At 41.2% G+C, this 18,531-nt stretch overlaps 1 protein-coding gene across 1 annotated transcript; it reads left to right on the forward strand.

Moving 5' to 3' along the window:
• Nucleotides 1-10,619: 10,619 nt before the first annotated feature.
• Nucleotides 10,620-18,146, forward strand: LOC118789625 (dual specificity protein phosphatase 5-like). Its single transcript, XM_036546103.1, has 4 exons — nucleotides 10,620-11,104; nucleotides 13,191-13,309; nucleotides 14,851-15,070; nucleotides 17,540-18,146. Exons 1-4 carry the CDS (start codon nucleotides 10,729-10,731, stop codon nucleotides 17,932-17,934), a joined length of 1,110 nt encoding a protein of 369 aa, XP_036401996.1. The 5' UTR covers nucleotides 10,620-10,728; the 3' UTR covers nucleotides 17,935-18,146.
• Nucleotides 18,147-18,531: the final 385 nt, after the last annotated feature.

An 18,531-nucleotide genomic window follows, 5' to 3' on the forward strand; every position in this document is an offset into this window, starting at 1 on the left:
ACAATTCCTGAAGGATAAAATCAAGTTCTCACAATCCTTGCATAAGTGACATGGTTTCAAGTAAGTACACTTCTCCAGAAAGTGGCCTAGATATGCAACCAAAATAATTCAGCGTGAAATAAATGTAAGGTTAAGTGTGGATGTTTCCCACCGTCGGGTGAAAGTGAGGTGTAAAAGACGTCACGGTGCCGAATGGAATGGTCTGAAGTGGACACGCGGTGTTCCTTTCGTCAGCACAGTGAAAGCGAGAGGAAGCTGGAGAGCCTCAGTGACTAATGATGAGCCTGTTCCCATCTCTTCTGTGCGAGAGCTGTGATGCTGCAACGGTGAGAACCCTACAGATATGTGTCAGTGCTTCTGCCTTTTCATTACTGTTATTGAAGGCTTCACTATCTCATGTAATAGGCGCTATAACTCCATGATTACTCTGGCACTGTCGTGTCATGATGGCAGTATTTCGCAGCGTGAATGAATATCTGCTGGGTTTTAGCTCAGACAGTTCACCTTTCATTACAATGGCATCGCACTTCTCCGTCATCCCAATGTCAAAGAAAAGTCACCAAACTCAGGTTCTCTGTATACAGTACAGCTTGTTTCTGTATGTTCTTTTTCTAAATTGTAAGCGTGGCTCAGCCTGCTGAACAACACTTTTCTGATGTGATGTCAATTCAAATACACGTTTAAGAGCGTGCATACTCAGTTTTTTGGGTGAAAGTCTTTTTTTGTCCCATAGTCAGAGTACTACTGCAAAACCAGAAAAAAATGTACTGTGGGCAGGACTCACAGACTGTCCAGTTTGTGTGTAAGGAAGAACAAAACAGTCATCTGAATGAAGAGCAGCCAAATACGCTGATCTGGGCTCTCTGAACATCAGCAATTGATACTGATGCTGGATGCTGGACATTAAAATACTTGCTTTGACCTGGTAAAGAATGACATGCAAGTACATTGTTTTACTCTGTATAGCTTTTGTTCTCAGGCTCAGGAAGCTATGATATAATGAAAATAATGTTCAGATAAGAATACGCTGCAGAATTGTGGACCCTTCCACATTATTATTGTACTTACGTGTTTACGAGTTTGCAGCCACAACTGAAGATCACAGGTTACAAAAATGACAGAAATAATAATGAACTGTTTTTTTAACAGCACAAGACACAGTATTAACAGTATGATCTACAGTTTTCTAATTTATGAGTATTAATTCACAGGCCCAAATAATGTGCTTTTGTCACTGGTGCACTTTCACCAGTGAGTAGCCTTGCTTGTCCTCAAATGAATTCATGAACTCTTAATGCAAACTTGCATCAGGGGTAGACAGTAACAGCATGTTACGCATGAGATGGCCATTTCCCGACATGCTAGAAATCTTTCCTGACATTGTTAAAGATCCTCCACCATGAAGATCCTTTCGCTTTTAATGCACTGCGACCTCCCCAGGCGTTCAGCTAAAAGCACGTTGTGTATGGCCGTCTGACAGAAAGCATTAGGATTACGGGATTGTGTAATCTGCGTTGGCAGATGATGTTCAAGGCTTCCTCATGAATATTCGTCAGAGGGATTGCGCTTCTTGGTGCGTCTGCGCTCAGACTAGGAAACTTGTGATCACGTATTCCCTGTGTCTGACCACCCGTACATGTGCCGCCTCACTCCGGAGACAGAGCACTGTGACTCACTCTCGCTGTCCCCTGTGTGATAGCGTACGCCATTTGGCCCCTTTGGAGCCACGCATTTAGCTGCAATTACAATTACACAATCTCTGATTATTATCACAGGCAGTGACAGACTGGAGACGTCCATTTCTATGGGCACTTTTTTGGCTGTCCTTTCTTCCTCTCCACATGTCTCCCTCTCTCTCATCTTTGCTTTTAAGAGTAATATTTCGCATATAGACTGCTTCTCTTACTGATTTTCCCCAGTGACTGAAATAGGTTCCATCTACCCATTTAACATGTTGCAGCTCTAATGAGCGTGACTAATACCGTGTCCCTTCCATATTGTTCTCTCATCATCACCTCGGTGCCCTTAATTAAAGTGCACGAAGCCTTGTTTCATCTGCAATTACAAAATCTGCAGAGCCAGATAAGAACAAAGACGGAAGCCGGATGACTAATGGGGTTTATTGTGCAAGGAATCCTTGCAGATCTGCAGAGGTCTGATAACCGCAGACAGACTCATGCACAGCTGTGATATCAAACTTTCGTAACCATTGCTGTAAATGATACAGTTTGCGGGGGTAACTCAACAAATGACTGAAATATTAAAATATTACAATATAACTGTGAAGGAGAGCATTCACCACCTCCTCCTAGAGACTAAATGTTAATTGTCAACCATTGTCAATTGTGTTCACCTGTTAATGTTTGGGGAGCCAGCCTTTTGGCTAACAAGCCATTTAACTAATTGAAGGCAGATTAAATACAGGTATGGCTGCAGAGCGGGAGAGAGGCTCATTTTGTCCCTCCTATTGGTTCATAGGCTGGTTTCTTTGTTTTTGGTTTTAAAAATACGTGACCTCAGACCACTGCCCTGAAATTATGTTCTTAACAGTTTTGAGTCTTAATATGTAGATGGACTCATATAAACAACCCCAGACGAGTAACAGCCATGCTGAGCAACATGCTATGTTTTGTGATATCATTTTTGCCATATGAAACACAACGTTCCAGGCACACAGTGAACAAACAGAAGAGATCAAGTGTTTATTAAATTACAGCTGCAGCTGCAATTCCACAATTCAGTGGCTCAGCATGGGTTACTGTGCTTGTGCCTCTCTGTACACTCTTATCTCTGACAATCAAATGTGTGTTTTTTTTTTTCAGGACACTGTGGTTACACTGCCTGTCCTTGTGTAAAAGCTTGTTGTGGTGGCTGTCCAGGTGTCGCCGAAAGCTGAAAAAATGATTCCCATTGCATCTCATTAGCTGCTACTCCATCCAAAGGTTGCGCTGACATGGCTCCAGATCCATCAGGACACCCTGAATGGCTTGCTCTCATCATTATGACGTGCTTAAGCACTTATCATCCGAGAGGAGAAATGATGTGTGGAGTGCTGGCAATTTTTCCCCCACCAGCATCTTCCAGCTGTGACCTGGAGGAACAGAGAGGTCACAGAGAGGTCACGGAGCCCCTGATTCTAAAAGACAAGCCGCATTACATGTCCGCTGTGACGAATGACTCTTTCATTACTTGTATAAGAGAGAGCGCTGTTCAGAACGACCTCCTCTCCTCCATCAAAGCTATTTAGCAGGGACCATTTCTGCTGTGCCTTTGCTCAGCCGTCGTCCTAAGTAGGCTTGGCAGAGCTCCATTTTGAGAGGGTTTTTTTTTGTGTCATCACATCTTCGGTAACTGGGGGGAAACGCGGACCTTTTGTAACCTGCCATTATGAATTGCAGCTGTGTTCTCTGAGAGCAGCTCTATCCGCTGTCTGCCGTGATAAAGGACCACACAGACTGAGACCCATCAGGCATTTCACAGCAACCACGCCGTGTGTCATGGCTGAAATCTGGCATCGCTCCCCACAGCAAAAAAAGGGGACATGCATCATAACTAATCCATTACGCCACCCCTATCTGGAGATGTCAAGGGAAAAAACCCACCCCTGACACCCAAAGTGAAACAGAGAATGTACTTTGGAAATGGTTGCCTGTTTGTTTGTTTTCGTCTCCGAATATAGCACGCCAGATGCCGCCTGCGTCATCTGAAAGGGCTTTGAAGTTGTGCATGGTCCATGTGTCAACAGAGAGTGTGGAATGGCACTCGGGGGATGCTGGATGCATACAAGGTGACAGTGACGCGTGTTTCAGTGGCCGCCACCACTGGGCACTGTGTGAAACCCTCTCCTCTGACGGACTTTTTGGAGGAGAGGATTGAAAATCCAACTCACTGAAGGGGCAGAGCCTCTTTCTTGGTTGTTGAGTAGGCTGGTGTCTTCCTTACCCTCTAGAAGTATAACGTCAATAGAGCTCAATGCTCTGATGAAGACGGACGTGCGGAGTGACTCATTACCTGTGCCAGGTGTTTCTAAGGGCCTGTGAGACGTGGTCTCTGATGCGTGGGAGCAAATAGATGTGCATTGCAAACACGGAACACTGCAAAGCACCCACACCTTGCTTGAATCACAGAACATCAATCACAAGCATTCACGCACACACACGCACACACACGCACACACACACACACACGGCAGCAGCATCTGCCTTATTGCATCTACGTACAGCTCCTGCACCTTGTGAAGAGGAAAAAAGGTCTTTATTTATCATCATCAACATCATCAATATCACCGTGATTATTTATCATTAGCAGATACTATTATTTTTTATTCATCCAGACCCACTGAAGTCTCTTCTCAATTACCGCTGAATGCAATGTTGTATCTTATGATCTTCCTTTCCTCATGACTCTAGAGTGGGTGTACACTTAACCAGAATGGAGTAGATCGAACAGGGAGTGGAACAACGAGGGCAGGTATCATCAGAGCTCAGGATTCCGCTAATGCAGCTCCAGAGAACACTGAGAGCATTAACTGTGTACACTGATGGACTCACACACAGGTAAAGACTATTCGCTGCTGTTAGCTGCTGGTAGATGTACTGTGGTTAGATGACGGTAGATGCTGGAAGGAGTGTGTAAACAAAGTCATGCAGGCCTGACCACTGACTCCTTTTTCCAGCCCCCAGAACATTTTTGTAATGATGGTAAAACAAGGCAAAAGCCAAAAATCTGAACATCTGAACAACCTATGTCATGCAGTGGGAGTTCTGGGAATTGTAAGGAAAGCAATAGCATAGGAAAAAGTTATGCACACAGACACACACACACACACACAGCTTCCCTGACTTATCTGAAGTTCATTTACTTCTATTTAATTGCAGTAAGTGATACAATCTTTTTTTGATCTTATACTTTTGACATGAATTTGAATATTGCTCTTTAATTTCTACTAATTGCTTTTAAAGTGGTCTTGATGCACATCAACAACATGTCTGTGTTTTACTTTTATTTTCCCTCTTCAAAGCTGCCCTTTCTCTGGTAAAAGTGAGCAGGCATGTGTCACATCAAAGGAATGAAAGACTATTGTGACATCACACAGCCAGTCACCGCTGCCTGTTCTCTCAGGCAGGAGGTTAAGATGCATGCAGACGCATGAGTCACTGATTCACAGAAAAAGGAGAATATTCATACATATTTCCTCTGCAAATCTCCCCACCCACAGCACACCCGAATACACAGGAGTGGTTTTACAAACTTTATAAACAAAATAGTTTCATTGTCACCACAGCCTCAATCAAACCACTGGCCTTTTGCAAAATGCAAAAGGAACTGATTAAAATGACTTTGGGACTGTCAGCTCTAGTTTACATTTCCATTTCTCCCATCAGAAAGGGACCACAAGGTGCTTTTAGTGTGAGAGAACACAAGTCAAACACACCCATTTAAAGTGTTTCATCCCAGATATTTGTGTCTGTTCATCTCCCAGGACATGGTCATTCCCTTCTGCCTGTTACTACTCATTTCCATGTTTTTTTTTCAAGCAATTCATGCACTTTATATACAGAAAAATCTTTACTCTGAAATCCTTGCAGTGGTACACACTGGATAATTTTTTTTTTTTTGTTGTATATCCTGAATATGTTCATCTCTCTTTTTTCAGACCTCACGAAATGCATTTGCTGTGAGCTGAGCATTGAGATTCACCACTGCAGATTCATTCACAAACTGTAGCCCATCTGCACAGAATGTCCTTCTCTGAGTGTTTTTTTTAGTTTTTTTTTTTTTTTTTAGAAACTGTTAGAAGTGTGGGAGTGAGCAGCTTTCCTGTCCTTGAGGAGAGTCAACACACTAAGCGCAGGAAAGGTGGCTGGTTGACAAGGAAACCGTACACCCAGTCAGCCGAGCATTGTGCTTGCTGCCCCAGTCACTGGGGCGAATGTGTTTGCGTGCTCACTTCCTGTCCGTGATCTGGGGGAGAGAACCCTCTTCCGTTCGCTGACAGTATGACTATACTGCACTTCTGCATCATGTGAGCAGTGCAGACAGTGTGGTTTTCTATGACAAATTGAGCACAAGACCGTCTGGTGTTTGTCTGTTGTTATAGATCCATGTATTCACAGTACCATAAATTTGTTCGCTGAGGCAAACTGACCGCTGTCATTTCTGAATGGTATTTTAAAGGGTGATATAAAAAGATCACATTCTGCTGGTGAAATTTTACAGCCTTCTCATGCAAACTTTGTATAAGTACTGAAGCAAGATAATATTTTTTACTTTTTACATTTTTACAATTACATTTTTCAGGGGGATTACACACTCTTTTTATCAAAAGTCACGGGTCACCTCATCAGGAAAATGGGTGTGACTACGGGTGTGACCATTTATGGTTTGAAGAGACTAACATTGGCACATTGCAGTGGCCAGCACAAATACCCGACCTCAATCGAATCAAATATTACCCAGCCTGGACAGCATCACCATGGTCCTAACTGTGGCTGATGGCACAAAGCTGATGTCAGCAGCCATCATAAAGACATGTCATGGAAATAACCTTACAGGGTAAGAGGGTTGGGGGGGGGGGGGGCACTGTCTGCATCAGAAGTGAGCCCTTGTTCACAAACTGAGTTTCTTGTCGTACCAATTCGTAACCATTTTACACCATGTGATGAAATACTAAAGAAGGCTTGAGTAGAATTAACCCCATCTGGCTGAACTTTGGCCTCAGCTGAAATCTGCATTAACTGGGGAAAAGGCCACATCCAGCCAAAGTCTCTTTTTTTCTGGTGAATATGAAGAGGCCACACAGGGACTCTTGTTGGAAATCAAAGGGATAAGCGTGTTTGTCATAGAAAAAATGTTTTGTTTTTGTGCGTATTGTTCTCAGCATTACTAAAAATTTAAAAACAATACTAAAAAAGGCTAAAGAATACGTTTTTTCTGGGGGGGGGGGGGGGGGGGGCTGTACAGGAAACCCAGTTTCACCCATAACCTAAAATACACTGTGTACACGGCTGTGAATTCCAGAGAGATTAGTCTTACCATCTCTTTATTTCATAACAGCAGGCACTTGGGGCGAGAACAGGCAGTTAATGTGCCAGTCAGGTGATTATTATATTTATTTAATTTGATCTATAATTTCCTAACTGTTCTTTACTGAAATGATGCTGTTATCAGGGGCAGAGACAGAATTTTATATCAGGGAGCTCAGTCAGTTGTCCAAAACTGCTGCCCACGTTTGGCAAAATCTCCACTAAAAATGAACAGCAAGATACATAAACATAACAGAGAAGGAATACTGAAGAAAGTGGGTGTATTTACTTTCACTCTAGGGAATGTAGCCATGAGAGAGTTTCTATTTCAGTACATCAGATCATTCTATTTTATTTGTGGAAAAAGTGGAATTTTATGTAATTTTGAACAGTCTGAATCATGTTATCATATTGCAAATACTATTGGTTTAAGTTTATACTATTGGTATAAGTTTTAATGGCTTTATAGCTAGTTATCATCTGTCTTAGTACATGTAACACAGTCCAGAGACTTTTGAACTCAGGCACTCAATAAACCCTCCTTTCACGTAGCAGTTACAATGGGCATAAAGCTCGACATTCATTTTGCAGCAATCTCAATGGTCATCCTGCGGGTGTGTTGTTCCGCAACAGATTGCGAGGTGTACTACCTGTGCATACATACCACGGTGTAACAATGAGTGTAACATGTCAGAAATCAATGACAAAGTATTTGCAAAGAGGGAAGTAGATGCTGCGGAGCATGTAGAGACTTAAAGTAAAGCTCAGAGCTATATGGGATCATTGAGTCACCTTTACTTTCATAGACGTTGTATCTTTGTCTTGTCTTGTCTTGCATATTGACAGATTGTAAATCCCAAAAGTATTTCAGATATGTTATTTTAGCATTCAGTCAGAACTACTGGAGGGAACTGCGTAGTGCGGCAAATCTCTATTATGTCTCTGTTGTGTGTATAAAAGACATTGGTACGCAATTTACAATGTAATTATAGAATGTGCACAGGTGGCTTTAATAATAACCTTGTACCTGCCACATGTGAGAGAGAGAGAGCTCTGTCTGGAAAGACCAGTTTGTTATGATAACCGTAACAACAGCACATCACAAACGATACCTTTACGTACCTGGTCTGTTTCAAAATGGTTTGCATTTCACCACATGCATGTACAGTTTCACAGTGACTGCCCAACTGATTTGCCTGCTGACAGAAAAAAAAATATGCTGTTACATTCAACGAATGAGGATCATAAAAATGATGTAGCCACATATCACATACAATTAGAGCACAAATGATAGACAAGGAATGGTTAGATTGTATAGTTTTAGGATTGCACTACCTTGGTAAAATCCAGATGCACTATAACTAGCAAGCTAGATATTCAGCTTTATATAGTATTCACATATTCCTATGAATTTGAAAAAAGGTTCCAGACAATAGTGATCTATGCTTTTCAATCTACAGTACACACACACACACACACACACACACACACACAAATGCACGAAGACCCTCTGTCACAGACGGATAATGTGAGTGACGGTGAGGTCATCCTTTCTTGTCATAATTATGCTACTGCTTAGAACGCACCCCGTATGTGTAATTGCAGTGATTAATGCTTTTTGTAAGTGCTGCGTCTCTTCGATGGAGAAGTGCCTCGCCGCGTCACAGAGGCATGAGTGCTGCGGAGACACGTGGATCTGCGCTCATCAGGTGTGGCCGTGCTGATCCGGCTCGCTGTCAGAGGGAGGGGTGGACAGCGCTCCCCTGGCGTCCTCATCCCGAAACAGGATGTGTGAGGGATGGTCCCCCCCCCCACTCAGCCTCAGGGACTGTCCTCACCAGCCTCCCTCCCTCGGGGCTCAGTGGTAATGGAAAAGCTAGCTAAATTGGGGGCGCCACCTACTCTCATAAAGAGGGAGGCTGAGTACCTGAAATACACCTTTGGAGGTGAACCTTGGAGCCTATAACATCAGAACCCCATAAACACATTAAATCTGGAGATGTGGGAACAAAATGTAGTATCCTAACACCATACGTTTACAGTGAACCACCAACTACCAACATGTTTGTCAGCTGATAATGTTTAGGCATAGAACCCACATTTAATGTAGGTCCACTGGTACATGTCTTTCATAAATTTGCGACAGAAAAACTTTTACCTATGCTGTAAATAGATTTTATTATTATTATTATTATTATTATTATTTGTATATCTGTCTGGCACAGCATTCACACCACCCACGACAAAGCAGCGCCTTCTCACACCATGATGCGCAGCATGACGTAAAAGAAGGGAGTGGTGGCAGAATCTTAAGTGATGTCATCAGGATAGGAGATCTTAGGTAGCGGCATGACTGGTAGTGAAAATATATTCTTTGTGTATTTTGTTATTATTACATTTTTTTGTATTAATCTTCAATGACACACACACAGACTAAATTCAAACACAGATTCCTTTTGTAAGGACGCCAAAGCTTCAAACAGCATTATTAAATAACTTCCTGGGACTTATATTCCAGTTTTTCGATTTATTTGTTCAGTCCACTGTGTTGTCCTTTCCTCTGACTCCCAGAACAACTTACTGCACAAAACAGCATCACCAGCACCATACGCGCCAGCACAAAAATGTAATTATGAATGAACAGCGCAAGAATTTGGTGATCATTTCTCAACTCTGTTTCACATTTCCGATTGCGTTGTTTATATCATCGGAACGATTTTGCCCGTCGCCCGTTCATGGGAAAATACGTGTGGTGCCTGCCTACGCTCCTGCCGCAGTCCACCCCGTATCCTGTGCACTTCCTGCTGTTTTAAAACCCGTTCAGATGGAAACATCATCACACAAGCACAGCACCTTCCTACAATCCGCAATTTAGGAAGGAATCAGTATATTCCCTGATGCTGGAACGGTGGACAGCACATACTGTCTCCAGGTGTACGTTCCCACGGGCCAAGACCGTAAACGTGGCCTACATAGTCAATGGTTTGTCTAAATGTTCGTCTTTATCTAGCGGTTTACATAAAGTGCAATGCATCATTTAAGCCTGTTTCCTAATTATCGGATTACAACACCAGTGAACAGGTGGCCAAAATGGGAACAGACGGAGGGTGACATCATTTGTTTTCATGTTAAACAGTTCTTTCGTTAAAAGTCCTGTTTAATGTTGTGTAAATAGCTGACCGAGCTGTAGGAGTGGTAGTGGTAGTGTGTGTTACTTTCTGTGTTATTAACTAAAACTGATAACCCACTGTTTTATTTGTCAATAATTATTACTCCCATAAAAAGGAGTGCGTTACCCACGTTTGTTATTTTGATTGATTCATTCGCCTGATGAGACCGATTCTTTTGACAATGATTATAAATATATAAAAAAGAAAACAATAAAAGTAGAATATGTATCGGACTGGTGATCCATCCACAGGTAGGGTTAACTCCGGTCTTTTGGTGGAACAGACACAGCGTAGTAAACGAGCGTGTAGGCGGTCTTTTCTAAATCGTGCACTGCCGGTGTCCATATATGGTTCATGATGTCACAATCCGGAGGTCCATTCATATAAAGTAGTTTCTGCGGAATCCCACAGAGGAAACGTAAGCACAGACGCACTGAGGAGTCACTAGCGGGTCTTCGCAAACTCTGTGCGGTCTTTGACAATTTATTCTCATTCAACGGTGTAACAGATATCATCGTGAGCATTTTTTTTTCATGACAGGCAACATGAAGGTTATAAGCATTGACTGCCGCCGTCTTAAGAAGATCATAAGGAAAGAATCTGGAAGCTGCCTCATAGTGGATTGTCGAGCGTATTTTTCCTTCTTGGACTCAAACATAAGAGGTTCCGTCAATGCGAATTTGAACTCGGTCATTGTGCGGAGATCACGCGGGGGTCCGGTCCCCCTACAGTATGTCATCCCAAATGAGAGAGCTCAGCGTCGGCTTCAAGAGGGTAGCATCTCAGCTATCGTGGCTTTGGACGATAGTACACCCCATTGGCTGAAAGTGAAAAAGGACAGTGTGGCACAGATAGTTGTCAACACACTCTCACATCTGGCAGGTGGAGCTAAAATCTGTTTCCTTAAAGGTAAGCGACAGAATTGGACCTTTTATTGGGGATAGGCTACGCGTTACTAACCCCAAAAGCTGCTGTCTTACAAGCAACTTTAAAAGATCGTGCTATATGTTATTAATACGCATATTTTGGGTTGTGAGGTTATCCTTCCAGAATTTAAATATTTGCGATTAATGTTGTTGTTTACTCATTCTGAATTATAAGAAAGCTACTGTATCTACTGCTGTGTCATAAAGCGAGCTGGCGATATCCTCCGTCGTTTGGTAAAATTACATACTTCTAATGTCGCTTGAAAATAAATACAGCAAGCATTCCTTTTAAATGCAAGTATGTCTTCTACGATAAGCCGGAATTTATATTGTGCACGAGACTGGTAATGTATAATTACAACTCGTCTCTTGTAACAACTTCATATTCATATTCTGTATCATGCTGTATTGTGTACATTGGCCCACCCAGAGATGCTAGGGGTTGTGCGAGTTTAACTGACATTGCGCGCAGCGACGTCAAATTCTGTGGATATGAGTCAGACAGCGATAAGTCATCACCCAGCTGCAAGAGCGCTGGTTAACCGTTTGGTTTCTCTCTCTGTGTAAATTAAACATCCATAGGAATATGCATCTAGCGCGCATTTGGAAATGTCTCTGAGCGGAATATGAAATGTCTGTCAATTATCAACGCTCAATTAATATTATTTATAATGTAAAAGTCTCTGAAAAATAGAAGCTTGCGGAGCCAGGGGCAGTTAAAGCGATGTTCAGTTGACACTAACATTAGATCAAGCAGCGTTTCTCGATCCTGGTCCGGAAGACGCAATTTGTTGGAGCTGTTAATTCAATACTCATCTGGATTTAACTTTACTTAGCAGTCTGCTGTGAGTATTTTGTGAAAGAAATAACATAAAGGTGTCACCAGTTCAGTAAAATAGACAGTTATGCCACTTAATTGATTAGTCTATTTAATCAATGCACTCAGACCATCTGACCCAAATTTGTTCAGATGACAGATATTAACATAAACAGTTTGCATGTATACCTGCAGCACCACATTTCTTTAACAATGAGTTTCACAGCAGTACAAGCATGTACCTAGAAAGACTGAGATGGAATATCCCTGCAATTGGAGTGGAAACTGCTGGAAACAAGGAACATTTGCTGTCAAGTACTTTCCTTATTGTCTGATAAAAAAATACAGCATTCATGGATTCAACTACCATAGTAAAATCATAAATAATCATCCTCTCATTGTCCTAGACAACATTCTGTCCTCCTCAAGGTACCTGCGAAGTGCCTAGTGCCTTAGACAATAATAAGCAAGATCCCTTTCAACATATATTGAATAATACTATTCCTTTGATAAACTGTTATGATTGAATGATGAACTGTGGATTTTAACATATTCGTAGCACATAGAGGACATTAGAATATTGACAATGTATAGGCATTTCGCAATAAATGATTAATTCAGATCATATATTACCACGTGAATCATATGAGTCATGTTTTTACTGCAACAGGATGTCAAGATGACCATGTAGGTGAGAACCAATCAAGAGCCAAAATATATGACTCAAAGACTGAAATACTGTCCCTCTCATCCTGAGATCACATTACAAAGCCCCGGGAGTTATTTCTGAAGATAAATCAGAGAACACCGTCACACAGAATGGTGCATACAAATTCACAAATAAAAACGTAGCTGGTGTATCTTTATCTGTTTAGTAAAATGCCAACTTAAGCTTTATACCCCTTTATTTGTATGCCACCTAGCAGACAGATCTTCAAAATGCCGCCCTTTTAATCTGTCTGTGTTGTCATAGCGATGACTGCTGCCAACTTATTAACTGTCGAAGGTTTCCTGTTCCAGTGTATTAATCTAAGGAATGTTTCATTGTGGGATTGGTTCATAACATTGATATGAACCAATTCATTCATAACAAGCCCTGAAATTATTTTGGAAATAACCTCATACTCAATCACCTCATACTGCCCTTCCTCTGGGTGTTCACTGTGATACAGCCTTTTGGTTTACGCTATAATCACAGTGTCACATTAGAAGCTGAACAGTTTTTGTAAATGTTTTTTTTTTCTCTCAACAGGAGGATATGAGAGCTTCCATTCCCAGTATCCTGAACTTTGCACCGAGGTGAAAACCAACACGCACATTGCAAGTGAAACTGAAAAACTTGTCCCTCAGTACAAACCAGACTATGATCAGGTACGTATGTGGACAGTTGTGAATGTCCTAGATTCAGGCCTCTGTTAGTGAGTGTCATTTCCTTTCTGTCAATAGGTTTTTATTCAGTCATTCAGAGAGTAATCACTTAGGTGAGTCAGTGTTCTCTCCATTAAAACCTTCAAACAAAGTACTTTAATATTTTTGGCCAGTGAGCTACAAATGAAGTGGCCAGAGAGATAACAACATTTAAATTGATATTGTTGCTTAACCTGATTAACAATTTTCCTAAATTTTATAAAGTCACCCATGAAGCTGATTCATTTTAACTTATTTGTGTGTCTGTCATTGCAATGCTATTTATACATTGGGCTTTTTGCTTTCTGTACTTGGGTTGAAAGATAAAAAAAAAATCATCTGATGAGTTTTGTACCACAATAATATGTAACACAGAAGTCAAATGTGGCATTTTTCTCTAAGTGTGATCAGGGGCCAATACAGGGAAAAACAACTACTACTACTTGAGGCCTTCTCTAAAACCAAGCCTTGATACTAATGACTTATTTCTGCACTTCATGAAGAAACAAATTCATTTTGGCTGAGTAAATGAGTGAATAGATAATCTGATCATTACTACAAGACACTGAGTAACCACATTGACTGAGTGTGTGTGTGTGGGCATCACTCCAAGGCATTATTCCTGAATTAACACAGGAAACAAATATGCAGGATTATAAATAAACTAATACTTTCTGGCTTACCGGGACTGTCTAGGTCAGGCTCCGTAATCCTTATGATGTAAGATGTGGACAGGCTGCAATTGTCTCTGAATGTAGCAGTTAATAGGCTGATGTCACAACAGCGTGAGTTATTTTACACTGTGAAATGTACTGTGTATAGTCATGGCTGCGTTTCTACACAGCGAAATGAAGGCATGCATATGCTTAGCTGCAGTGTAGAGTTTGATAGGTCATTTTTTATTATTTATTTACAAATGGTTTGACAAGAACATTTAGGAATACTCTCCTTTTAAATATGATTTGTATGTGATGTCATGTAACCCATTACAGTAATTCCCTGCTGTCAGCCAATGACTGTAAGGTTTATCCTTGCTTGAAGGTATTAGGGCTCACTCAATTTTGAACTAGATTCAGGAAGTGGGACTTGATTTAGGCAGCTGACATTCAGCTAAATTGGAATCCTATTTGATTTATTGCTGTTTCTGAATCAGGTACACTGTGGATGTCACTTGAAGGATATTTGTCTTCATCCTTGGTGTTATTGTCCTGTGCGTTAATATTGTATGCTTGATATTTACTGACATCCATCCAATCCAAATGCCTGAAGACTAGTCATCAGTAATAGCTATCAAAGATCACCTATCAGCTGCCCATCAAAAGCACTTCAAAATGGAATGTCTTTGAACCCTTACCATTAGTGCAATAGGCCCTGAGGGGTCTGAATTCTTTATTATAAGTTACTGATTTTTCCTCTTAGTCAGATACAGTCATGAATGTTTGTATTCTTTTCAATTCTTTATCATTACTGACCTCTTGTACCAACTCCCTTTTGTCTTCTTCCAGGGCAAGCCAGTGGAGATCCTACCTTTCCTGTATCTTGGCAGCGCTTACCACGCCTCCAGGGAGGACTATCTTGGTGATCTGCAGATCACAGCCATGCTGAACATCTCCCGGAGAGGCACGCAGCAGCCCAAAGGTCACTTCCACTACAAATGGATCCCAGTGGAGGACAGTCACATGGCAGACATTAGCTCCCATTTCCAGGAGGCTATTGACTTTATTGGTAAGAGCTTTCTCAGCACTATCTTTGCTCTTAGAGGGATTAAAAATGGTAGACACTTAAAGGATGCACACCTAGGTGACCACTTACAGGTCCGTCTTCTGTTGGCAACATTCCAGGTAGAAGCTTTTCTTGTAACTTAAACATCTGAGCTGTCATGGGGCCATGGAATTAGGGTAAGCTTCTTTTGCGCTGCTGTTAAAGGTACCAGTATACCATACAACAGCAGAGATGCAGTACAGCAATGCCATGGCAACGGGTGGAGATTATTTTTAGGTATTCCTAGTCTAACTTTAGGAGTAAGAAAAGCTGTGTTACTGCTAAAAATACATCCAGAATCAAATGCAGTCCTGCTTCCTGACAGAATGTATGCCCATTTATTTATGGAAAATTTGTATTTTGTTGACACACCGGCCTTCTTATCTTTGTGGTTAGACTGAATACAAAGTAAATAAAAACGCATTTATTGAAGTCTGAAAACAGATCTAAAGATAGGAAGACCTGCCTCACAAAGCCTGACTGTTAAAAATAGGACTGGATTTGGCAGTGTCTTATTTGGGTGTGGATGTAAACAGAGGAAAGTGCTCCATCTTTCATGCCATTCCTTTTCTACAAAGGCTAAAGAAAACAGCCTTAATTGCTGTCATTCTGAGGGGAGCCTTTCACACTGACACATTCATAGGACGCACTTCATAACACTCTAACTTTTAATCTGCACGCCTCGTTACCGGGTGCAGCCAGAGAGGCAGCGGCATCTCTGCCAATGGGCGGATGGGTGGGTGGCAGCTGTTAGTCTGCTGTAGGTGTGGCCAGCCAGGGGCAATCAGGGCAGAAAATCAAATGGTTGGAAGAGAATTATCTCACAATGGCTGGGCAAACATTTAAGCTATTTATAAACCTGCAGTACATGCAGGAAATCTCACATCACAAAACCATACCTGACCTGTATTTGCACTGCACAACAAATGACTTAAAATCCCTATAAGCTGAAAAAATTGTATCATATACACATCACACTTATGTTTTATCTGTTATGTTTTATCCATACTCAGTAATATATTTATAGCATTTTTATTATCATATAGTATATTTAAATGTCTATTTTGCAAATCTGATAGTTGTATAATAGAGTGATAATTATGTATTACCCTGATTTTATTTCACAATATATGAAATAATTTCATTTTGTAATAGAAAGTAGACATAAAATTAGCTCTAGACAGGCACAAAATATTAAAGAGATTCATTCTGTCACAACAATAGTTATTTGTTTTAATTGTTATCAGTGTCATCTAGCAGATTTCTTATTAAGGGTGACACACAAGATCTCTAGAAAAAAAATACAATAAATGTCAAGAACATTTTATACATGTTATTACTTCGTAAGGAAATTAATACAGCCCAGATTTTAAAAGCTAACACACAATATTTGCCAGGGTATAAATCATGGAGTAGGCTAAACAATAAGACCTGCAGTGTAATGTTACCCCTCAGACACAGACATCAGTAATGCAGGTATGGCTGAAACATCCATAGTCTCATCAGCACAGACCTAAGGCTGAGAGCTGTGGAAAGATGACTCCCCTTCCGGTACCTGTCCAGGCAGGCTCTGGATCTCGCTGTTTCACACTGTGATAGCGTGGCGTTATCTGTCCGCTGGCTGTCCTATGTCAGGTACAGCTGCAGGGTGAGTCAGAGGCACGGTGTGAGGAAGCACAGGGAGGATAGTGGAATGGAGTAAGGCTGAATTAGGTGCCGCAGTGCGGGCCTTCTGCATAGAGACTGTACATATTTATCCTGATAGGCATTGCCTCCCTTTCGATCCGCATCCTTATATAAACTCCTTTCTACACAACTGTTCACCACATAAAAGCAAAAATATCCAATTTGTTTTGTACATAGTGAGGCCCCCACTTACAGAAGTCACAATTTCAGGCAGCCAAGGTCAATTCAATTTTTTCCCTAATTTTGTTTGTACATGGTGGGGGATCACTGCTGATGACTTCCTGTCACCATGATGCTTGGTCCTGTAAACATCTCTTTTCCTGCCAAGTGTTCACTGTGTGCTCAAAGACACTAGTGTCCAGATTTGACCTGAAAAGTGACATGTGAACATGTGAATGAGTACAAGTAGCACAGGAGGTGAAAAATTCAATAGTCTCGCTAAGAGTGAGCCTCTGGGTTTTGACATCAATGACTTCATCATATCAGTTTCACAACTTTATTAAAGGTTGGAGACAGGTTTAAATTTTCAGAAAAAAATGGGTTTAAAATTTTCTTAATAAAACCTATGTTGGATAAATTGGGCAGGTCATCTTCTGAGCGATTACACCTTACCTCAAAAATCATTTTACTGGATTTCTTTCAGCTGTGCTTTTCAGCAATACCTTCAATACTTCCAAGTCAGTAGCAGAACTGTCCTTTGGAAAAACAAAATTCTAATGAATTCCTGATTTTTTTTCTTCTTTTCAGACTGTGTGAAGCAATCAGGAGGAAAGGTGCTTGTTCACTGTGAAGCTGGCATCTCCAGATCTCCAACTATATGCATGGCCTACATCATGAAGACCAAGGGGCTGCTGCTGGAGGAGGCCTTTGACTTCATCAAGAAACGGCGTGCTCTCATAGCTCCAAACTTTGGCTTCATGGGTCAGCTGCTTCAGTTAGAGACTGAGATCATCTCCTCCAGGACACCTACATCTACTGCCCCCTGCAGGCAGGAGAGGGAATCTCCTTTTGTGGAGGACTTCAAACTCGGCAAGAGATATGAGGCCTCGGTGTTCACCTTCCCTTCCTCCTTTCTGACTCCCATACCAATCCAGTCTCAAGTGCACCAGATTAATTTGTGTCCAATAACAGCGTTGCCTTAAAGTTAACGTCTGGCTGAGGCACTGATGATTTGTTCAATAAACTGAGAGGAACTCAAAACTTGGTACAATAAATTGCCATTAACATGTACATTGAAAGTATGTCATACCTAAGGAGAATCATCATGTTGTTGTTCAGCCCTGAAATCAATAACCACTGATTCTGTTTCCTTATATGTGTGTAGCAAATCAAGCACAGCGAGTAGACTGCAATATCTGCCTTACCTTGAAATGATCTTTGTTAGCGGTTGCTGTGCATATCATTGACTTATTCCCTATGAAGAGAAAGTGAGAATGTTAATAAAGATATTTGCCAAATATGACATTGTGATTGATTCTTTATTTTCTTTCAGCATATAGTGTTTTGTGCAGGCAAATCATTTTTCGTTATTCCTCTGGTCATCTGATTTCATCTCAGTTATATTATTCTTACTTAAATTTGTTCCAGAATTGTACAACTTCGGTATTATACTACGTACAGAGATTATGACAACTTTTATACTTTCACCCTTATGAGAAATTGATTATTCATTCCGATACCTCAATGACATATTTGGGATACATTTTACACGTGTAGAAATACAAATTACTGCCACTTTC

The sequence above is a fragment of the Megalops cyprinoides genome, chromosome 15 (assembly GCF_013368585.1).
Source record: "Megalops cyprinoides isolate fMegCyp1 chromosome 15, fMegCyp1.pri, whole genome shotgun sequence".
NCBI lineage: Eukaryota > Metazoa > Chordata > Actinopteri > Elopiformes > Megalopidae > Megalops > Megalops cyprinoides.

Coding starts and splice junctions, on each gene's coding strand:
- LOC118789625 (XM_036546103.1), top strand. CDS start 10,729: ATGACAGGCAACATGAAGGTTATAAGCATTGACTGCCGCCGTCTTAAG. Junction 11,105..13,190: donor TAAAATCTGTTTCCTTAAAG/GTAAGCGACAGA, acceptor TTCTCTCAACAG/GAGGATATGAGAGCTTCCAT. Junction 15,071..17,539: donor GGAGGCTATTGACTTTATTG/GTAAGAGCTTTC, acceptor TCTTCTTTTCAG/ACTGTGTGAAGCAATCAGGA.